The sequence below is a fragment of the Trachemys scripta genome, chromosome 8 (assembly GCF_013100865.1).
Source record: "Trachemys scripta elegans isolate TJP31775 chromosome 8, CAS_Tse_1.0, whole genome shotgun sequence".
Lineage (NCBI taxonomy): Eukaryota > Metazoa > Chordata > Testudines > Emydidae > Trachemys > Trachemys scripta.
The window spans coordinates 17,781,382-17,805,278 of NC_048305.1; the positions used below are offsets into that span (position 1 = coordinate 17,781,382).

The 23,897-nt window shown below is 46.1% G+C and overlaps 2 protein-coding genes across 12 annotated transcripts in view; one reads left to right on the forward strand and one right to left on the reverse strand.

Annotated features, from left to right (window-relative positions):
- Positions 1 to 3,415, forward strand: part of TCERG1 (transcription elongation regulator 1) — a 46,919-nt gene extending 43,504 nt beyond the window's left edge. For 7 of the 11 annotated variants that reach the window (XM_034778301.1, XM_034778302.1, XM_034778304.1 and 4 more), the window contains 4 exons: positions 334 to 417; positions 697 to 797; positions 1,746 to 1,835; positions 2,031 to 3,415. In XM_034778301.1, the coding sequence (XP_034634192.1) occupies positions 334 to 417; positions 697 to 797; positions 1,746 to 1,835; positions 2,031 to 2,232 (477 nt within the window). In that variant the 3' untranslated portion in view covers positions 2,233 to 3,415. Of the gene's footprint in view, positions 1 to 333; positions 418 to 696; positions 798 to 1,740; positions 1,836 to 2,030 lie in introns of all 11 variants that reach the window. The other 4 variants (XM_034778305.1, XM_034778309.1, XM_034778311.1 and 1 more) reach the window with 2 other exon arrangements.
- Positions 3,416 to 6,597: 3,182 nt separating this feature from the next.
- GPR151 (G protein-coupled receptor 151) lies at positions 6,598 to 8,237 on the reverse strand. Its single transcript, XM_034779900.1, has one exon. It carries the CDS (start codon positions 8,080 to 8,082, stop codon positions 6,859 to 6,861), a length of 1,224 nt encoding a protein of 407 aa, XP_034635791.1. The 5' UTR covers positions 8,083 to 8,237; the 3' UTR covers positions 6,598 to 6,858.
- Positions 8,238 to 23,897: the final 15,660 nt, after the last annotated feature.

Genomic DNA, 23,897 nt, shown 5'->3' on the forward strand with positions numbered 1-23,897 from the left:
ATTAAAATGATGAATATCTGACTTTGAGCTGGGGCTTCTATACATTGCTATTTTTACGCATACAAACATGCTGTTGAAATTATCCAAATATGCATTAGGAAGAACTGTTAAAATTTAAACTATAAGAAACTGTCATAATTTTGTGAGGACTTTTCTCTTAAAATCCACCAGTTTACAGAAAACAAGTTCAAAAAGGAAAATTGTTACTATGTCCTTAGTTTGCCCCCTTATGCTTGAGGATTTCAGGACTCTCGGGAAAGTGATCATATGTACTGTATGCTTAGACTGTAAATATAATTTGTAATATTGAACTGTTTTTGCCTCTTTTGAAAGATTACTTTAACATCAACATGGAAAGAAGTGAAAAAAATCATTAAAGAAGATCCCAGGTGCATTAAGTTCTCTTCCAGTGACAGGGTAAGAAATAGTCTTGCTTCATTGCTACTAGCCTTCCCACGATATCCAAAGCAAAAGAGAGTGATGCTTGTTGAAATAGATTCCATTTCACACGAATATAACTATATCACTCTGTCAATCAGATATTTGCTTTTTTTAAAATCTTAATTAAAAAACACTTCTGTAATGATCTTTAAACTAGTTATAATAAAATTATTTCTTACACACTGTAAATTAATATGAAATACTTTATAATCTACCGTCACATTTTCTATGGTATTACTCTTTTTCTTCATGCAGAAAAAACAAAGGGAGTTTGAAGAGTACATCAGAGACAAATACATTACTGCCAAAGCGGACTTCAGAACGCTATTGAAAGAGACCAAATTTATAACGTACAGGTGTGTGTCAGTGTCTTAGAAGAGCAAAGACTTTTCTTTACTGTACTTTAAGCGTGTTGATGAACCGAATTTCACTTTCTCCTCCCATTTAACATTTATAGACCAGTGTCTGAGGAGCTTTACTGCAAAAATTGTAGATTACTAGGTTGCCTATGAAGTTGCATAGTAGTGAGAGGTCCATCACTGTATGTTGGCTTCTGCACTGATTATTATCAAGTGTTGACAACTATTCTATAGCAGGGGCTTTTTGGATTTTTGTTTTGCTTGAGAGCATTGTTTGGGGTATTTTGAATACATTGTCTAGCGATTCAGCTCATTCTGTAGTGAAGCCAAATTACCGTTTAATTAGGATCCTAAAAATTAGGGCTGAATACTCTGCTTAATACCCAGTGAAACTTCCAGTGATGTTAGTGGGAGTTTGGAGAAAAGACAAAGGGTGAAACCCTACCCCCATTAAAATAAAAACAAATCTCCCATTGACTTCAGTGGGCTTTGAGTATTAGCTTTACAAATAAGTTAATTGTTGAAGTCAGTCTGGTCTGGAGCCTACTGCAAAATGTTACAGGCCTAGGCAGATTCCCATTCCAGAAGCAAAAGAGCTCGAGGTAGAAGGGTGCTGACTAGGTTTATTAGATCCTAATCAGTTTCTTGTTTCCCTTTGCAGCCAGTGCTGTATGTAAAGTATTGGAGCTCTATTTCAGTTGCTGCTGTTCTCAGTGGGCTGAATTGCAGTCTGAAATTGATGCGGTAGTCAGATTGATGCATCAATCAAACTGGGCTGCAACTGGGAATTTAACGTCCATGTTTTAATAGTTTGCTTCTTCTTGAGTGCTTAATTTCAATTGTGATTATTTTTTTCTTATTTTTACATTTTTGTGGTTCATTTAATGCTGATAAATGGTTCTGGCGGCCATTAAGACTGAAGTCTTCTGTTTATCCACAGAACAGATACAGCACAGGCAGTGGCAGTGCAAGATTTTTTACACACGCATTCCTGCCAATGTGCCTCACCCCTGACCTGATGGGGCATCTGTATAGGTGAGAGGATAGCTCAGTCTCTATGCCCTTTCAGCGCTTGACCTATCTGCTGGCACTGTCAAGAGAGGTTCTAATGGTGCGGGTAGTTTTTGTAATTTGGACATCTACCACCAGTAACTGGACTAAGATTCCCAATGCATTTTATGTAGGCTCCCAGACAGCTGCCCAGATGGTAACTGTTATACTTCATTTCAGATCCAAAAAGTTGATCCAAGAATCCGACCAGCACCTGAAAGATGTAGAAAAGATTTTACAGAATGACAAGCGTTATCTGGTACTTGACTGTGTGCCAGAGGAGAGACGCAAGCTCATCGTATCCTATGTAGATGACCTGGACCGCCGAGGTCCCCCTCCACCTCCCACAGCTTCAGAGCCTACAAGACGAACAACAAAATAATTATGAAATACTCTCATAATGGGGTGTCTGTTAATTCAAAAGCTTGCATGAGCCATCTGTCCGGTTTTTACATCTACATTACCGTGAACCTATTGAAAACCATCTGAGGAACAGAGGAAGCAGCAGCATTTGTGAACATAAAATGGTCTCTGTGCAAAGAGAACACTTAAGATATTTATGCTTTTCTTTGTGTGGCATGACTGACAAAAATCCCAACCATGCAGGCTGTGTCTAGTAATTTTAGATCTCAGAACAATGGAATATCTGTATATGAGGTGTGGATGTCAGTGATATTTGGAGGCATTCTTTTCAGCAGTGTTATATATGCAAGTCTTAAGGATGATTGACATTTGTGGTTTGAACTAAACTACACAAGTATCACAAATTTCCTCCTAATGGGTACCCAAGTTCAGCTGTTTTAACAGACAAAACACTGTCTCAAGTTAAACTATTGAGTGCTGAAGGCAACAGTAAAAAAAAATCTTAAATCTGAAAACAAAGGGTCTGATTCTCTATTTGCTTTCACCCTTGTAAATCAGAATTGAGTCTATTAAAGTCTATAGAGTCACAGTGATGTGAGTGAAGAATTAGGCCCACAGAGACCAAATTAAACACCATTCTGAATTTGTTCACGGGTCTGCTTTATTTCTCCCCCCTCCCCCCCACCCACTTTGAAGTACAGGCAAAATCAGGTTTCTTTTGCCCAAGTGAAGATTTGTCTGATAATTTTTTGCTCAAAATTGGAAACACAGTAAATAACAATGGTTCCCAGAACAGGACGGTTGTATAAACATATTTTTATTTACCATAAAGTGATCTTTACTGACTTCTGGATTAGACTGTGGATTTCCCTTCTGGGTAATTCTTGTAAACTATACTCCTGTTATGAATGTTAAACTTGTGTTTCTAAAGTTTAATTTTGAAATGTTGGGATTGTTTAGTTTATGTATTTGAACTACAATAAACCAACCCTTTTTATATATGGATTGAACATGCTTAGTAAGTTTGTTAAATCTCAAAAATATCTTTAACAACAACAAATCAAAACTAACACTAGCTATCCTGAAACAGACCATTTGCCTAATGAGACAAAATGAGTTAGTGATAAATCATGTACACAAATGTAATTTTGATACTAGAACATCGTATTCAAGTGCAAATACAATACAAAATTTGAAAGACAGCAAAAATCTCAATCTGTGTATGTTTGCTTAATCCCTCGATCCTTTTTTGTTCATTGTACTTGAGATGTTGAAAGAGAGCGAGTATTCCTTCGGTACTTAATCTATGTGTCTTTGTGGTAATGGTAGGTTCCTACCTTTCTGATATGACACAGCTCTCTTCCATTTGACTCGTCCTTCCTTTCTCCACAAAAAATATTTTTGGAATGAGAGAAATCGGTTTGTCATGAATTTTTGTTGGACTGCTGTTATGTGAGACTGCTGGTGCTCCAGGTCCCAAAAAATCAAGTGGCTAACTCCTTGCCAGCTGGGGGGGGGGTTTCGTTCACTAGAATGTGATCTCAACTTTCTGTAGTTTTAACAAAGTTGTATTGCCCATGAAGTTTAGGTAAATGCAAAAATTCTCCTCTTACATAGTTTATTAACATGTATTTTACAGTAGTACTAATAGGCCCCCCCATGTTAGGCACTTTTCTCACACACAAACTGACAATCTAAATTCCAGGAACTCAAGAGAATCCAGATCAGACAGATCTAAGAAAATTTTGCCCAAATTAACACTGCAAAAATGTGTTTAAGCAGCAAACATTTAATCAGTTTTTCTATAAATGCACTAGCAATAAAACCTAAAAATCAAAAGCATAAAAAAGTGATATGTTCTCCCCAGCTCCTCCTTAAGACACACACAAACTATAGTGGGTCATAGGTAAGATCTTGTAAAATTTGACATCAAGCTACAACCTTAAGCACAGTACTAATAGTGCACCCCACCCCCCACTATACTTATAAAATAATCTCTTTATTGGGTGTGTAAACCAACATATCTGGACAAAACCATCTGGGCCTTCCCATCCCCTCTTAACATCTCACTAAATGAGCAATGTAAAGGGCCCTCTGATTAAGAATGACCTGCTTCTAGTCTACTCCCATGCAAATGTGGAATTTAGTGGTATGTGAATGTCAGATCTGCCAGAATGAAGCATGGGGAGTGATGTCTACACAGCAAAGAAAAACCCATTGCTAGTCCATGCCAGCCAACTTGGGCTGCAGGGCTATTTCACTGCCGTGTAGACTTCTGGGCCCAGGCTGGAGACCAGGCTCTTGGACTATTCCAACCCAAAGTTTCCAGAGCCTGGGTTCCAGCTCAAGCACAGATTTCTACACAGCAACAAAATAGCCCTGCAGCCCAAGCCTGAATCAGCTGGCATGAGCCAGCTGTGGATTATTCTTTGCAGTGTAGACGTATCCTGAGATGCCAGGTATCCAAATCATGACAGACTTTATAGATCAGTACGCTGAATTGCAGTCAATCCAACTGAAAGCCCATGCCTGCTTGGGCATAATGGTGTCTTCTCTCTAATGTGTGAAGCTAGTAAAAAAGCAGGCCTGCCAGATTGTGCGCTAGTGAAATTTGAGTGGACTTCCAAGTGTAGCCCCAGTGTGGTGGTGGTAAAGTAGTCTAAACTGGAGGTACATGGCTAGGATAACTAGTGGATTGGAACAGTTGTGACCTCCTACCTATGCACAGATGAAACGCTGTCAGCCATTGCTGCAGTCTTGAGACTCAAACTCACTGGAAAGTTAATCAGAAGAAAAAGGGTTGAGCTCAAACTCTGCCTGACAACACCACATCTGTCTCATTAATTCAGAGATGAGAAGGCAAGATATCATCTAGTCTGACCTGTATAGCACAGAACTTCCCCAAAATAATTCCCAGATCAGATCTTGTAAAGAAACATCCAGTCTTGATCTTAAATGGTCAGTGATGGAAAATCCACTATGACCCTTGGTTAAATTGTACCAATGTTTAATTATTCTCACAGTTGGAAGTTTACACCTTATTTCCAGTCTGAATTTGTCTAGCTTCAATTTCCAGCCATTGGATTGTGTTATACTGTTGTCTGCTAGATTGAAAACTTATTAAATATTTGTTCCCCATATAGGTATTTATAGACTAATGAAGTTGCCCCTCATCTTTCTCTTTGTTAAGCTATACAACCATACAGTCATGGTAAGGTTTGCTCTTGTCTGTGATACATAATGGGCATTGTCTGGTGCTGAGAGTCTGAGGCTGCTCCAATGAGTAGGATAGCTCCTATTTCCAAATACTTGGTAATTCACAAGATAGGACCAATGGCTAAATTCACTAGAGCTGGAGAGGTCTGAGGACAGCATTTAGCACCAGTGAGAAATTCTCTCAACTCTATATGTTGGAGTGTTCACATAGAAACCAATCACCATGTTAAGATACAATGCTATTCTATTAATTCCTCTTGAATTTATCTCAATGACCATATCAGCACAGCTTTATAAAACAGTCCCTTCACTGCTACTTAACTAGAAGAAATGTCTCCTTTGAATTTCAGGGAACTGAAGATAATGATTTTTGGATCTAAGTAAGGCAAACCAACTTCACTTTATTTATTCACAGTTTAAAACAAATTGACATTGACAACTCTTATACTTTAAGTGCTTTACAAAATGGGCATGAAACATTTTCATTGAGGAAGGGAGAAATCATGTCTAGCTTAAAACAAGGTGCCTAAATATACCTTCATCTCTATAATGCACATTCAGAAAGAAGGGATTATTGTTTTGGTTCTGAAAGAATTCTGGCCTGTTAGCAAACCTCACCTACCTTTTCAGACCTCAGTGCATGTTTTAAGTTGTCTCTCAAAAATATTTCTGAAAATATTTCAACTGCAGTAGTCAAATTCTGCATTGTCACTCCATACAACTATTTAATTCCATGGAAGTCATTGCAGCACTTAAACCAGAAAATTCAAAAAAGGTACATGATCTGTACTGTATGTTTGTAAATACTAATGTTTTAGCTTTCTGACATTTAGAATGATGCTGAAATTCAGCTCACCAGTTTGTCCTTGCTTGTTAAGAACTACTTCATTAGGTTTGTGTCAGTTCTCCTTATTTCTGCTCTCTGAATTCCGTGTCTCTCAAACACCTTCTAAAAAAAAAAAACTAACTCCATTTTGGCTACTGAAGTGCAAAACATCAGTATTTCAGAGAAGGCACTTCACCAAAATTTTTGAGTCAGGATTTGAACTATAAATGCATTGCCCTGATATACACACATACATACATATATACACACACACACACACCCAATATTGTGGGTGAGGTGATACCTTTTACAGGACCAACTTCTGTTGGTGAAAGAGACAAGTTTTGGAGTTTACACAGAGCTCTTCTTCAAGTCTGCAATATCCAGGGACCAACAGGGTTACAATAATACTGCAAGTATGAATATTGTAACATATTAGGAAATCAAACATTTAATGAGCACAGGAAATGGTAAGAATTTCGTCAGTGTAACATTATTTGCATGTCTTCAGTATCCCTTAAGCACACTGGTAAGTAACAAAACTATACTGACAAGACCCTTCCTCTGCTTAAAACTTCTGTAGCTTTCTAGTCTCCAACCACCTTATTGATCACAGCCTACTGTCTCTTGCTCTTCGTGTTCCCAAGGAATAGGGTCATTGTCTTGAGCATCGGGAGCTGCTTCTCGGTCATGCCAGAATTGCTCGACATCTGGAAAGACGGGCATCTCCTTCTTTTCCAGGCTTTCTAAGGCCTGAGGGGCAGCTGGGAGTTCTTTCTCTTGCTCAGCAATCACTGGCTCTGGAGAAGGGACCGAATCGGGGAGAACCTCAGAGGTAGCAGCTGGGATTTCCTGGTTGTCTGTGGCAGGGAGAGGCTTTTTAAGGGTCAGCCTTTTCCACAAGCCCTTAAAGCCCTCTCTGAATTCCTCAGACATCACCAGGAAGATGAGAGGGTTGGCAGAAGAGATGGTGAACATAAGGGCTTGGGTCAGAGCCAGGAAGCCTTCGGGGGGAGAACGGCCTGCTGGCTTTAGGTGCCAAACCCACAGCCAGGATATCCATTCCGGCAGCCACATCACGGCCAAGGTGACAGTGACGCTCAGCAGCATGAGTGTAAGGCGCCTGGATCTGATCTGGTTCCTCAGGTTCTGGGTCTTGGTCCCCCTGCGCTGGCACCTGCCATAAGCGCGCCAGAAATAAAGGAAGGCGCAGAGCAGGGGCGCGCAGAACACCAGCAGGGGCGAGAGCTTGACAAAGGCCGCCATGAACTCCCGGGCGGGGGCTGGCACGGCCACGACGCACGCGGGCGAGCCCGCCGCGAGCTCCCGGAGGGTGCTGAAGACCCAGAGCGGCAGAGAGCTCACCAGGGCCACCAGCCACGTGGCCAGCAGCACCGCAGAGATCGTGCGGGGCTCAATACTCACTTGCTTGGCCGGGTTGCTGGCGTACATGAAGCAAGCCTTGGCCACCACGGCGGTCGTCAGGCTCTTGGCGACCATGCACGTGTGGAGGAACCCGTCGGAGGTTTTGCAGACGAACCAGCCCAGGGTCCAGGCGCTGCGGGAGTAAGCGGCAGCCCGCAGGGGCGCAGCGAAGAGCAGGAGGAGCAGATCCGCCAGGCTGAGGTTGAGGATCAGGGAGTGGATCAGGGAGGGTTTCCCTCGCCTGGCGTTGTAGAGCAGGATGCCGATGACACACGCGTTCCCCGCCACGCCCGCCAGGCAGATGACGCCCAGCAAAGCGGGGATCACCGCCTTCCACTCCCGCGAGTCGTGGGGCTGAGAGCCGCCCGCGAAATGCACCTGCGGAGCCAGGGAGCTGTTCATGGTGCTGCAGCCGGGGGCCGGGACTTTCTCCCGCGGGAGTCACGCCCAGCCACGCTGGGGACCTGCCGGGCGCCACGCGGGCTCGCTCCCCTGCTGCCCGCCCAGTCTCTCGCCCGCTCCCCGGATCGCCCCCGCCTGACGGGACCTGGCAGCCGCGGGAGCGCAGCGCGTGTAGGAAGCCGACGCCGGCCCGCCTGGCCCAGCGCTATATACCTGCCGCGGCTGGGACTGACACGCCCCGGCGGGAGCGCATTGGCCGCGGCTCAGTAGCACGCCTGGACCCCCGCCGGGCAGCCCCGCAGCGCCACTGAAGCGCCGCCCCGTCCCCAGAAGGCGGGAACCGGGCTGCCATGGAGCCCCTCGGCGGGACGGCCGCTGGCGGTGCCCCTTGGCTGGCCGAGCGGGCGGGGAGGGAGCCCGCAGCTCAGCCTGGCAGCCCCTTATCCGTCTGCGCGCTACAGTTCCGCAGGGCCGAGCGGGTGAGGGCGGAGAGAGGGGCTGACAAAGTCGGTTGCTCCGCTCGTGTAACAAGCGCTCCCTGTTTACACTGCCCCGTTCCAGCTTGCAGCACAATCCTCCCAGTAACCTCCAGCAGTGAAGGATGTAGCGAACTGACTTGAATTTAGCATCAGCTGTACAGCTCCAAGAAGGACGCTTTCTAAGGTACATTGCTATGAAGCATGACAAGAAGGTGGCTATACTTGCACAGGGAAGGGTCTCAATGCTTTAGCAAACCAACCCCATTTCATTTCCACTTATTGGTCTGAGTCAATAAATACTAGCTAGACATTACCTGTCATACAATCTAAAGGCACCTAAAGCACATTCACCAGTCCCCAAAACAGGGATGCTATTGACACTCCCCTGCTTGTCCTTGTTAGATGCTGATTGATTAGTCCATTATTCTTCTTCTAGTGATTGCTCATGTGTATTCCACAGTAGGTGTGTGTGCTCACTACATGCACCGGTGCAGAAAGTTTTTCCCTTAGTAGTACCGGTAGTGGGAGAGCCCCACTGCGACCCCTGGAGTGGCGCCTTTATATTGCGCTATAAAGGGGGCTGCGCACTCCCTCCACCCTCAGATCCTTCTTGCCGCCAGTGAAGGTAGTCAGAACTTGTGCTCCAGCATTACTGCAGCGTCTTCCTTAGTAGTACGATCTTCGACCGTTACTAGTTTCTACAGTTAGTGGCCTGGCTCGGGGCATGCCCCGAGCCCCAGGCTTCAGGTCATGCGACTCCAGTCGCAATTCCATGCCCAGAAGTGATCCACACTCCGAGTGTCTTCGCTGTCTGGGCGAGGCTCACATAAGTGAGCGCTGTAAAATCTGTAAGTCCTTCAAGCCCCAGACTAAGCGCGAACGTGAGATCTGACTCCGTGCCCTGCTTATGGAGTCGGCACTGGCCCGGGCACCGGCACGCCGACCCAACCCGGCGCCAGGCACAGCGTCCTCGGTGCGGAGCGAAACCCCATCCACTAGTAGGCACCGCTGCCCTGCCAAGAAACAAGGCAAGACCCAGTGGCGCCGAGACAAGGACAGGGGTGAGGCCGGACCCCAGTTGGGCAGCCCACGATCCCCCTTGGGTCCCAAACCTCCAACTCGTGTGGAGCGGAGTAGTCTAGCCCTGTCCGCGTGCGCTTCCCTGACGATGAGGATTCCGTCGACGCTGGAGGCAACTCAGGTAGCACGCAACATCCTTGTCATGCTGGTACCAAGCGAGCCGCCCGAGTTGGGGCCCCGGTCCTGAGGAAAGCCACTGTTGGGCGCCCACCAGCCCTCACCGGCCAGGTCGGAGGTCGAGGTTCCTACTCGATCTGCGGGGCCTTCCCGTAGCCCGCGAGAGACCTCCACTCCGTTGTCGGGGTCGCCTGGGAGCGAGTCGCTGGAGTCTTCCTTGGCCCACAGGGCCTGCAGGCGCCGGGACAGAAAGCGTCGACGCACCTCTTCCAGCCGCAGTGATAGCAGGTCTTGACACCATTGGCACCGCCGATCATACCACGGCGTGCACCATGCTCGGAGTGCATCCCGACAGTCACCGGCACCGAGGCATCGTAGCCACGGTCACCGACGGGACTCCAGAGATAGCACTTCCGACGTATATGTCTCATCGTCGTCGAGGGCTAAATCCTGGGGCCAGACCCAACATGGACGGGACCGGTCAAGCCGCTCCTACGGCACTTTGCGCTCCTCGGTCACTTCCGCTTCGGCTCCCAGCCGTCCGTCCCTGGGCCGTACCGTCCCCCAGGAACATGTAAACCTGGTAGGACCTCAGATGGCTCAGTGGCAAGGGGCACCATGGCAAGTACAGTGGTGCCAGTGGGCACCGTGGCCCCAGGCGCCCGCACCACCGAGGCCCCGCTCCGTGGCTGGGGCATCCCAAGCGCTCTCGGCGTCCTGGCCTCAGCACCGAGAGCAGTCCTCGGGTGCCGAACCACCCAAATGTATGGCGGTGGTCGCAGCCCACCTCAGGAGGAACAGGCTGCAGATCTTCCCCTACCTGGACGACTGGCTGCTCAAGAGCAAGTCTCGGTCCCAGGTGCAGGCGCAGATGGAATTCCTGCTAGACACCTGCATGCGTCTAGGCCTAGTGGTAAATGAGGAAAAGTCCACGTTAATCCCAGTTCAGCGCATACACTTCATAGGGGTGCTGTTAGACTCGCTGGCGGCCATGGCCTCCCTGCCTAGGACAGATTTGAGACGCTCAAAGGTCTCATCGCCTCGGTCATGGCCTTCCCTGTGACGATGGCACAGGTGTGCCTTCAAATCCTAGGCCATATGGCAGCATGCACCTTCGTGGTGCGACATGCCAGGCTCAGGATGAGGCCCCTCCCAGTATTCCCAGGCCAAGGACGGCCTGGACAAGGTCGTCACATTGCTACCCTATGTAGTGACCGACCTGCAATGGTGGTCCCTCCTGAGCAACATGCTTCAGGGTATCCCCTTCCGAGAGCCCCCTCCCTCACTAGATTTGGTGTCGGACACTTCGGACCTGGGATGGGGAGCCCACGTGGGGAGCTTCAAAACCCAGGGCAGATGGTCACCCTCGGAATTGTCCCTACACATAAATGTCAGGGAGCTCAGGGCGGTGCGCCTGGCGTGCGTACCCTTCAGCCAGCACCTAGGGGGAAAGGTGGTCAGAGTCCTAATGGACAATACGACTGCAATGTATTATATCAACAGACAAGGGGGCACACTTTCAACGGCCTTGTGCCAGGAAGCCCAGCTCCTGTGGGAGTTTTGTATAGCTCACGACATCCTTCTGAGGGCTTTTCACCTGCCTGGCAAGCGCAATACACTCGTGGATCACCTAAGCAGGTTTTTCTCCCAACAACACGAGTGGTCTCTACACAGGGAGATGGCCAGGCAGCTCTTCCTACAGTGGGGCACTCCCCAGGTAGATCTGTTTGCCACTGCCCAGAATCGCCTATGCCCACGATTCTGCTCCAGGGCAGGAGAGGGCGAAGGGGCGATATTGGACACATTCCTAATTCCATGGTTGGGCCGCCTGTTCTACGCCTTCCCGCCCTTCCCCCTGATCGGCAAGGTCCTACAGAAGGTGAAGGCAGACGGGGCGTGGATTATCCTCATAGCCCTGGATTGGGCCCGTCAGCATTGGTACGGGACCCTCCTGCAGCTTTCAGTGGCCACCCCCGCACAGGCTGCCGCTTCAACCGGACCTCCTCTCCCGGGAGGGAGGATGTCTCCTCCATACCAACCTGGCCGCGCTCCACTTGACAGCGTGGCTGTCCATGGTTAAATGAGGAGGGGACGTGTGCTGAGGAGCTTAGACAGGTCCTGCTGGAGAGCAGGAAACCGTCCACACGTCGAACCTACCTGGCTAAATGGTATTGGTTCTCCAGGTGGGTGAGGGAGAAGGGTTCCTCCCCCTCCTCTGCATCTATCCAACTCATCCTTGATTACCTCCTGTCCCTTAGGACCCAAGGGCTGGCGCCCTCTTCGGTCAGGGTGCACCTGGCAGCCATTTTGGCCTTCCGCCCCCCAATGCAGGGCTACTCGGTGTTTTCACACCACACGACGTCCCGGTTCCTAAAAGGGCTGGATCGGGCTTTCTGTTACGCTAGACCCCTGGTCCCGCTCTGGGACCTGAACCTAGTGCTCTCCCGCCTCAGAGGGCCCCCTTGGCCATGTGTTCTTGGTCCGACTTATCGTGGAAAGTGGCGTTCCTGGTGGCTATCACCTCAGCCCACCGGGTCTCGGAGCTTAGGGCCCTGACCTCCGAGCCCCCGTATACGGTCTTCCATAGGGATAAGGTCCAGCTCCGCCCGCACCTGCCTTTTCTGCCGAAGGTAGTCTCGGCTTTTCACATGGATCAGGATATTTCTTTCCGGTCCTCTGTCCTAAGCCCCATTCCTCCAATGAGGAACAGTGTCTGCACATGCTAGATGTGCGTAGAGCGCTGTCTTTTTACCTAGACAGAACCAGGCCATTCCAGAAATCCCCACAGCTGTTTATTGCATTGGCCGAGCGCATGAGGGGGCAACTGGTTTCCACCCAGCGGATTTCCCGCTGGATCACCTCGTGCATACGCACGTGTTACGACCTGGCAGGGGTTCCCCCGCCTCCTATAGTAAAGGCTCATTCGTCAGCTGCCTATGTGGCTCATGTCCCTATTCAGGACATCTGCAGGGCTGCTACATGGTCCTCTGTCTACACCTTTTCGTCGCACTATGCGATCGTCTCCCAAATGCGGGATGACACCGGGTTTGGTAGGGCGGTACTCGGCCCGGGTAACCCTTAAACTCCTACCCACCTCCATCAGGTATAGCTTGGAGCAACCTACTGTGGAATACACATGAGCAATCACTCGAAGAAGAAAGGACAGTTACCTGTTCTGTAACTGGCGTTCTTCGAGATGTGTTGCTCAGGTGTATTCCACATCCCACCCTCCTTCCCCTCTGTCGGAGTTGTCTGGCAACAAGGAACTGAGGGTGGGGGGAGCGCGCAGCCCCCTTTATAGCGCGATATAGCGGCTTCCCCACTACGGGTACTGCTAAGGGAAAAACTTTCGGCACTGGTGCACGTGGTGAGCACGCACACCTACTGTGGAATACACCTGAACAACACATCTCGAAGAACGCCAGTTACAGAACAGGTAACTCTCCTTTATTTACAGTTTGGTTTACCTTTTAGACTGTTGATCAGATTAGTCCCTCTCACAGGTAACTGAGCAGCTGTTTGGGCCCCAGCATGCTCCTATTCAGTTCAGTGGCACAAACTACAGCCCAATATGATTATAAAATAATGTTTACATCAGATACAGCTGAGGTAATGTAGTTTCAGTACAATGGCCTTATCCTCCTTAATTACTTCTTTTACTCCTTACTAGTCCAACAGATCTGCCGGTTCTCTCACAGGCTTCCAGCTACTGCTATACTTAGATAATATCTTATTTGTTTGTGGATGCTTCGCTCTTTGCTCTTCAGATTCCACCTCCCTGTGCCATTTCCATCTTACTTTTAAAATGTCATAGTTTATGCTTCTTTCCATTGGCTTCTGTAGGGATTCCATTTACTGAAGGACTGGGTGGTAACCTCTTGTTCATGTGACTCTATTAAGGTTGCTTGAGTAGCCTCCAGGCTGAGTGTAAGGATTTTAACGTCCTTACTTTTGAACATAGGGTCCTTATGACTGGCATCGTCCTCACTCTTCCAAGCTTCCGCTTTTTAAAAATCACCCTTTCAAAAGGTTAGTGTCAAGGAGCTAGTTTGGTTGCTATTATTTAGTGGCTCAACCATTGCTACCTCTTGAATCAGCTTCTGGGTAACGTAGCTCTAAATTGATATTAGCCTCATCACTGTGTGCTCTAGTTAGAGACAATAGTTTAAGGTACTGAGAAATGGCTCCCCTAACCTATGACATTGACCAAGCAGTTGAAGCCATCCATTTTATTAGCACATTGATAGTGCACCTAATTTTATGTAATGCATTAGACTTTCTGTCCAGTTTACTTTTCCAGGGCTGTGGATATGGGCACTGTAAAAAATGTAAAGCAATAAACACACATACACTGTCATCAGTGGGCAGAGACAACTGCCTCCACTCTTCAGCTGCCATTGTAGTTCTCCTGACTGCAGCACCAGTAAACAGGAAAAAATCTCCCTGCAAAGGTATGCCCCGAGGTTGCCTAACCTGAGCTCTGATGGCCCGTGAGTAGGACTAAATTTCATAGTCATGCTGCTTTTACTTGTTTTAGCAAGTCCCCATGAGTTGTTCAGTCCTAAACACTGACAGCATCCCAACTGTACCAACTGGGCATCAGTAAGAGGCAAATTCTAACACAGCCATGTTCAGTGATTCTCAAACTTTTGTACTGGTGACCCCTTTCACATAGCAAGCCTCTGAGTGTGACCCCTTCCCCTTATGAATTAAAAACACTTTTTAATATATTTAACACCATTATAACTACTCAAGGCAAAGCAGGGTTTGGCCTGGAAGCTGACAGGGATAACTCAGAGGTTTGAGCATTGGCCTACTAAACCACAGGTTGTGAGTTCAATCCTTCAGGGGGCCACTGAGGGATCTGGGGCAAAAATCAATACTTGGTCCTGCTAGTGAAGGCAGGGGGCTGGACTTGGAGTGGCATGAGCTTTTTTTGCCGCCCCAAGCACAGCAGGCCGGCCGCCTTTGGCGGCGTGCCTGAGGGAGGTCCCCAGTTCCACGGATTCGGTGGCATGCCTGCGGGAGGTCCGCCAGTCCCGCACCTTCGGCGTACCTGCCGCCGAATCCGTGGGACCGGCGGACCTCCTGCAGGCATGCCGCCAAAGGCAGCCTTACTGCCACCCTCGGAGGGACTGGCAGGGCACCCCCCGCGTCTTGCCGCCCCAGGCACGCGCTTGGTGCACTGGTGCCTGGAGCCGCCGCTGGCTGGACTCCATGACCTTTTGGGGTCCCTTCCAGTTCTATGAGATAGGATAGGTATAGCTTGTGACCCCCCCACATAATAACTTCATGACCCTCAGTTTGAGAACCCCTGTCCTAGACTATTTAAGGTTTTATATGTTGTATCTAGCAAATTGAACTGCATTCTCAATTCTAATGATATTCCTGCTTGGGTAGGATACTTGCCTACATCAGAATCTGGTTGTAAATCTTAATTAATGCCCGTAAATCACTTCAGAATCCTCAAATGAAAGGCTTACATGCAAAGGAAAAAGTCTTATTTTTCTTAATTGCATCATTACTGTATCTTCACTGGCTTTTGAATTGTTGCAGATCTTAATTGTATTTCTTCTAAATTGTTTTCAGCCGTCTCAAGCCCCAGCTAACTTTCCCACAGAGCCAAGCAACTGGCAAATTTTCTGCCAGTGGTGAGTGTACATTTGCATTTGCTTTACTTGTGCTACATTTTTTTCTACCCATTGGGAGTGCTTTATCAAGGGCATGAAGTCCAATGGAACATTGTCTAACAGTGAGATGTGCATGGTACAAATGAAATAATAAAGATATATAGTTCTTATAGAGCACTTTTCACAAGCAGATCTCAAAGCACTTTACGAAGGTCCCTACTCTGATGAGTTTACAATTGATACTAGACTTTATAAAGAAAGGGATGACAATAAACAGTGGTGAAGGGCACATTGGAGGATGAAGGTCACAACAATGAAAGATCATGAAATATGCTTGAAGTTAGTTTCATGTCCAGTTCCAGATTTAAAAAAAAGAAAAGCTTAGACTAACTCTATGATCTAGCAGAAGTCTCAAGTTTTTTATGCCTCAGTTTTCCCAACCTAAAAGAGGTATAATACATACATGCCAGATTTTTTTGAAAGACAAGGTAGAGGAGGCAATATCTTTTTTGGGATCAACTTCTGTTGGTGGGAGAGAGAGGCTTTTCCAATAAAATATATTACCTCATGCACCTTGTGTCTCTGATATCTTGGGACAGACACAGCTACAACAAAAATGCAGATTTTTTTGAACTTTGAATGGATGAAAGGCACTTGTGTTATAATTACAAAGTATTATTGCTCTTATTATAACAAACTTTTTTTTATTCAGGCTTATCAGTTTGTCATTTAGCTGTTTCTGAATTTTAAAGGGTGGGTTTCACAAAACAAAACAAAGAGCTCAAGAAAATAAACATTCCAAATGACGGAAACCCCAGTTGCTGGGGTTTTTGTTGTTGTGGTGGTTGCAGTTTTGGAGTAATTTCAATTTGGCTCTGAATTAAACTTCATTATTAAATAGGAAAATAAAGGTACAGAAAATAAAACTTTGATCAACGCTGTCCCCATTAAATGAATAGGTTTGGAAGTTGTTGCCTTAATGCTGCTGAGGTGTGTTCATAGTCACCCCTCAGCCTTTCCTGGTAACACCCAGAGATGGATTATTTTTGTTTGTGATCCAGACAAAAGCTAAAGTGAATTGTCTGTTTATTATTCAGTTTCTGCTCTCCAGCTGGAATTACAGATGAGCCACTTCTTTAGGTGACATTGGAAATTATTCTTATTGCAATGTATTATTATGTGTAGAATTAAGTTCTTGCTAGAAAGCCTAGATAGCACTAGCTGCTACTCATTCCTGTATGTCCTTGCTAGAGTTGATGATTGATCTCCGGTGATGAAGGCAACACAAACTTGTGAAGGCAGTGTGGTCTGGCAGATAGAGCACAGGTCCCTGGGTTGTGGTCTCAGCTCTGCTACTGATGTACTGCATGATCTTAGGCAAGCCAATTAGGGCTAGATCCACAAAGGGACTTGGGCGCTGCAATGCTTAGCATTGCTATACCTAACTCTGAGGCACCTTGCCAGGCAATGGCATTCCTAGCCCTTAGTTAGGTGCCCATACTCCCCAGGCATTATATGAGAGTGTTAAGTGACTAAGCAAAGGACTCACAGAAGCCAGCAAGCTGAGTGGGGGAGCCACTCTTGGAGTTAGGACTGACACAATTATTCCAGCAAAAAACTTTTAAATGTCAGCCAGGCCTGAGACTCCCAAGAATCAAATAGCTAGCAGATGGTAAGGCTTCTAATTGATATACATTATTTTAGATGCAAAAAGTTGATCCACAAATCCATCCGGCATCTGAAAGAAACAGAAAAGATTTTATAGAATGACAAATGTCATCTTCAGAGCCGAGTAAATGATTCTCAATCATTTGTTCAACAATTTTGGCCTTTTTTTCCTCTGCAATTTGTTGATGAAGAGAGTGCAAATTCCTTCAACAAACAGTTCTTGCCCTGCATATTGTTTCCATTAAATATTGTCAATGTCATAACTGAGAACACAATTTGTAATTCACAGTATAACTGATGCTACCAATTTATGCAACTTATATAATTAAAAACTAACTTCATTAACCACAGCCCTGATCCTGCAACTGAATCAGCATGGGCAGAACTTTGGAGTCCTATTGACTAATGATTGAGCCAAAGGGCTTTGCATGAGAGGATGGGTCCACACACATAAAGCTTCTTGCAGGATTAGTTGCAAAGACAGCATGTCTTTTCCATGGTATTGTTTGTAATTCACAATTTATATTGTTTTGGTTAGTTAGAAACATCAGCCAATTAGGAAGCAGAAAAATATCACATGGACTTTATGAATAATCTACACAAATTGCAAATTTTATAGATGAATCTACAATATGAAGCTTGGTTTTGGGGAGATGAAAGCTAAAATTTCCAAGTATCAGAGCTGGAAAAGCTCAAGAATTTAAATGTTTACAGAAAGTGATCTCAAAAGGGTAACAAATACAATTGAAATGAAATTCACTTTTAAGTTCGAATACACATTCACAGAATTTTTTCCCCTGGTTCATTCACTCCGACTTATCTCGAGCCTGATCCCAAGTCATTGAATCAATAGAAAAATTTCTACTGATTTCAATAGGCTTTGGCTTGGGTCTCTGGTCCTTCCTTGACTGTGCCAGAGGAAAGATACAATTTCATCATGTCCTACGCAGGTGACCTGGATCACCAACTCCCCTTCCACCTCCCACAGTTTCAGAGATGAATAACTAAATAATTATGAAACACTCTCACGCAAGGGTATCTGTTAATTCAAAAGCTTGCATGAGCCATCTGTCAGGTTTTAACATCTACATTACCATGAAACTATTTCAAAACATCTGAGGAGTGGAGGAAGAAGCAGCATTGTGAACATGAAATGGTCTCTGTGCAAAGAGAACATTTGAAATCTCTATGCTTTTCCTTATGCAAGATGACTGACAAAAATCCCAACCATGCAGGCTGTGTCTAGTAATGTTAGCATCTCAAAACAAAAGAATAACCGTGCATCAGATATGGTGAGCTGTGATTTTTGTAGGCATAATTTCCAGCTGAGATATATATTTTCAGAGCAAGGATGGTCTTGTGATTAAAGCATTGGACAGGGACTCAGGTGATCTTGTTTCAGCTCCCCGGTCCCAGATTCACTGTGTGACTGCAGGTAAATCACTTCATCTGCTTGTGCCTCAGTCCCACAGCTGTAAAATGGGAATAATATTTCCTAACTTTGCAAGGGTGCTATGAGGATATATTCATTAATGCTTGTGAGAAGTTCATATACTGTCACATAGGGGCCATAGAAGTAGATAGACAGACCTGTGTTATGATCATAATGATCCCACTGGCCCTGAAATCTATGAAACCACCCAGTATTCTGATGCAGAATCTGTTTGCAATTTGCACCGTGGATCCTTTTCCAGTTTTTATAAAAGCCTTATATTCAGGTTGCCAATTTTCAGTCTTTTTTTTCCCTGCTTAACTCTGCTATTTTTGGATTGCTTGACCAGTCACTATTCCCTTCTCTATCTCCCGTCTTCCTTTTTTACTATTCAGCTGTAAGCAACCTTTTTGAAATAGTGGACTATTGCTGTTATGTAACTTTCATCGCAGACCATAGTAATTGGGCCAAGTTCCCCAGGTTATAAAAGTAGAGCTGGGTGACATTTGTTGCATGTAACTTTTTTCCAGTAAAGAATGGACACTGAAATATTTCACAGATTTGCTTCGATGTCAACAAATAGTTTTGGGCAGAAAAGGACAAATAAATAAATCAAAAAATATCAGTGTATTTTGTTTCAATATTTTCAAAATGAAATGTTTTGAAAAGTCACTTTGAACTGAAAGATCATTTCAAAATTTCCTTACATTTTATTTAAAAAACAATAAGAAACATTTTCAGACTTGAAACAAAACATTGGTCAGACTTGAAACAAAACAAAAATTTCCCGACTTCTTAATTAGCCGAAACTTTAAAAAAAATCGGTTTTGGTTTGACCCAAAATGTGTTTTCCCCCAGAATTGCCAGAGACCTGATTGGCTGTTTGCCAGCTCCATATTAAAGGTTCTGAATTCTAAGAGAACCATAACTCTGTGTTTACAAATCTCAGGCGAGTGATTGAGTTGAAATCGTCCAAACCGAGTGGTCTTCTGTTATCAAATATTTCCACTAGATGGTGCAGCATCTTCGTGGATCAAAGGACAAAAAGGAGACTGAAAAGTCGCAAGGAGAGGAACTTCCATTCTCCATTCTATTCCATAATCCCATCATCAGTGGCAGTTTCTGTGGAGAAGGTAAGGGCAATGAGACCAAAGTCTGCTCTCTTTGGCAGAGGTGGTTCCTGTCAGGCAGGGCTGAGCACACCAGAGGGGCAGTGTGGGAAAGTTCTTTTCATATGCTTTGTTACTTATGTTCCAAGGTGCAGCACAAAAATATGTATAAATGAGTCAATGAAAAAAGAGAAGCTCTGAGACCTACACACAGAATTGCTGTAATATCAATCACATGCCTGAAATCCTGACAGAATTTATTACATTAGGAGAACAATAGGATCATTTGGAAAAGCTGGACACAAGAATATTACTAGGCTCTGCTCCTTATGGATTATTGAAGGAAGCCAGACAAAAAAGGAAAAGGGGGAATGAAATTCCAATTTAAACCCACACTCATCCTAACCCAGAGAACAGGGATCAAACTCAATTACAGCAGGACTCAGCTTTTGTCCACTACCTGGTGAGATGCTCTGCTGTTTTAGCCTCCATTTGCACCCGTTGTTTGGCTTCAGATGCTCATCTTAGTAGCTGTGACCTTGATCCACGAAAGTATTTAGGCTTCTAATTTCCTCTGAATTCAATGGAAGTTAGGAGCCTAAATACTTTTGTGGCTATGGGCCTGTATGTCTAAGCACCTGATAAGGGGTACAAATCAAGCATCCAGCATCTAGTCAAGAGAAAGAAATGAGGCAAATTGTCCCCACAAACAGGGAAGCTCCAGTTGGAAAAGGAGTTATGGAGCTAATGGTTTTTGGAGCTTTTGGTCCCTCAGGAGAAACCTACACAGTCCAGTATAAATCAGTAGATACCAAATGAAGGGTTCTAATGGAGTCTAAAGGTAGGCTGACACTGCAATGTAAGCCCAGGGTTAATAGAACTTGAGTTAGCAGAACCTGGCTTTGTTAAGCTATGGCTTGAGCATCTACACTCATTTGTTACCCCATGTTAGGAATTGTTGAACCCTGGGTCCCAACCTGAAGTTTCAGCATCTTCACTGTATTATGCAGGCTTGAGTCCAACCACCCATATCCCAGACTTCTTTGCGCCCTCCCAAAATATGGCTGCTCTAGCCCTTTGTTCATGGTGCAGTGTGAGAAAACGTGAGTGTCGAGAAGACAAAGAAAGTTGGCCCTTGAGATTGTGGAATACTCTTGGTGGACTCATAGGGCATGCCTACACTGCAGTTAAGCACCCATGACTGGCCTATGCTAGCTGACTTGGGCTTTCAGGGCTCAGGCTACGGGGCTGTTTAATTTTAGCTTAGACCTTTGGGCTTAGACTGGAGCCTGAGTTCTGGTACCCCATGGGGGGCGGGATATCCCAGAACCTGTGCTCCAGCCCAAGCCTGAATGTCTGTACTGCAGTTAAGCAGCCCCGTAGCCTGAGCCCTGCCAGCCGAAGTCAGCTGACTCAAGCCAGTCACAAGTGCTTAATGGCAGTGTAGACATACCCTTTCTGGTCTGGAGAGCACTGAGCTCCTGCTTACTATAAGTCTGGAGCCATTTCTGCCACAGTTCTCAGCAGAGGGCAGCGTGTGCGCCCAGCATGTTCTTTCATTCTCACGTAAAGTCGCAAATAATTTTTTCTCTCAGCTGAAAAACTTTCATGAGACAAACAAAGGTTTCAAGGCATAATTGAAACCTGAGGTCCAGATCCTCCCAGGGTCACCTCAGTTCAGCTCTTTTGTGCTATTCTTTTCAAATGCCAAAAGGGCTGGAAAGTGGCCTAAATGACTTTCTGGGATTCTCCAAACATAGAGGAAACCTTGGGTGAAATAGGGCTAGTGGATCCAGCTCGTACCTCATGATGTCTCACAGCTCCTGCTGTAGGGGACATGATGGTGTCAGGGAAAGAGCACTGGGCACTCAGGTGATCCGTGGCTGCTAGAGCAACCCCATGGCATCTGGGTGTAACTTAGAGCAGCCTTGTGGCATAACCCTTGGTCCCACTCCCCCAGCTGAGCATAGTTCGGCAGCCATATTGAAGATAAAACATGGGACTGTATTTGGATATGGTAATGATACAAAATATACTCAGCACATCCCTAATATAATTAAGTTATTATTAGGTAGTCTTATATCCTTTCACGGGTATCTGCCATAGCTGTCACCAGCCTTGCTACATGCTAGCCAACTCTTGGTTGTATAGCACAGAAAGGTGAAATGAAAAAGGTTAATCTATAATCTGCAAATATCAACATAAAATATTTTCTGTAAATCACCCACTCAGCATCTATTAGAATGATGCACTTACTTATCATTCTTCTGTGGTTTGAACATAAAGGGCCATATCCTCAGTGGGCGTAAATCAGTGCAGTTCCATTTCCACACAGATTAACCCCATCTGAAGTTGATTATTGTTTACAACCCTTTTCTGAGGATCTGGCCCGATGAATGTATCTGTTAAATAATAATTGTAAGGACTATCAAGTAAACAGAGAAGTTATTCAGTATAAATGGGGACTGAATGGAAACAGATTTTCCAAGCTAATTTTGCTTAAAACATCAATACTCTTCTCCTGATTTCCCTCTTCAGACTCTTAACTCTGTGTTTTAATTGCATTTATGTTCACCAGGCATGCCCTGTCAGTGTAATCTGTAGTGTGGCTACATGGAACAAGTGGCCTTGTAATCATTTTGTCCAGCTGTGCACTTGGAGATAACTAGGCTGGTATTTTGCATGCTTTTGCAGTGGCTGCTACCAGTTATTTTGAATGTATAGAATTTAGCACAATGCTCGGTGATCAAAGTATCCCACTTCATTGATGTTATGTTTTATCCTCCACAAAGAAAGAGGAGATGGAAGGAAGTAGAAGTGAAATGGCTGTAATCGAATTTCTGTGCTTAAAAAGAAACTGTCAAGTAGTTTAAGCCTCCGGTTTGACCTACAATAATGGTTCTAGTTAAGGCGGGGGGGGGGGGGGCTCTGCAGATTTTAAATGTCTCTTTCTCTCTCGCTTTTTTAAAACACAGCACTTTGTTATCCACATTACAAATACCAATAGTGCAATTGGCACTAATTGGCCACATTGCTGGGAGCTCCAACAGAGAAGTTGTGACTGGGCAATGCTTTGGAACTACTCCATATGAAGCCAGTCAGGACTCTGGGGGAGCCTCCTCTCTCTGAGCATATGATCGCCAGGGCAAGAAGCTTACACAGCTTTGACTTTCCTGGATCTGACATTGGAGCATTCAGCATTAAGTTGTAATGGGATAAGAGGGAAGGTCCTTTCATGGATTGAGAACTGGTTAAAAGACAGGGAACAAAGGGTAGGAATAAATGGTAAATTCTCAGAATGGAGAGGAGTAACAAGTGGTGTCCCCCAAGGGTCAGTCCTAGGACCAATCCTATTCAACTTATTCATAAATGATCTGGAGAAAGGGGTAAAAAGTGAGGTGGCAAAGTTTGTAGATGATACTAAACTGCTCAAGATAGTTAAGACCAAAGCAGACTGTGAAGAACTTCAAAAAGATCTCACAAAACTAAGTGATTGGGCAACGAAATGGCAAATGAAATTTAATGTGGATAAATGTAAAGTAATGCACATTGGAAGAAATAACCCCAACTATACATACTAGGGTTACCATTCGTCCGGATTTCTCCCAGACATGTCCAGCTTTTTTGAGTTAAAAATAGCGTCTGGGGGGAAATTGTAAATGTCCGGATTTCCCCCCCCCCCCCCCCCCCCCCCCGCGCGCACCACTCCCCGGGCCGCCGGCCGGACCGCGCCCCTCCCCCCGCGCCGTAGCGGCCAGCGCCCCTCCTCCGCTCCCCCTCCTCTCCCTTGCAACTTGAGATCACTCCCCTCCTCTCTCTCCCCCCACTCCCTGCATTCGCAGATCACCGGCCATTAGCATCGGGCCTCCGGCAGTCTGGAGTTCCTCCCCCTGCTCCCCCTCCCCTGCCACCCAGCGTGCCGCTCTGCAGCACTCTGTTCGGAGTGGCACGGTAAGGGGGCCAGGGGGTCGGAGAAGGGGCAGGGGGTTCTGGAGGGGGCAGTCAAGAGACAGGGAGCAGGGGGAGGGTTGGATGGGTCGGGAGTTCGGGAGGGGCTGTCTGGGGGTTGGGGGTGTGGATAAGGTTTTGGGCAGTCAGGGTACAGGTAGGCGGTAGGGTTCTAGGGGGGCAGTTAGGGTGGGGGGGGTCTCAGGAGGGGACAGTTAGGGGACAAGGAACAGGGAGGCTTAGGTAGGGGGTGGGGTTCTGGAGGGCACTTAGGAGCAGGGGTCCCAGGAGGGGGCAGTCAGGGGACAAGGAGTGTGGGGGGGGTTGGGAGTTCTGGGGGCGGGGCTGTCAG

Coding starts and splice junctions, on each gene's coding strand:
- GPR151 (XM_034779900.1), bottom strand. CDS start 8,082: ATGAACAGCTCCCTGGCTCCGCAGGTGCATTTCGCGGGCGGCTCTCAG.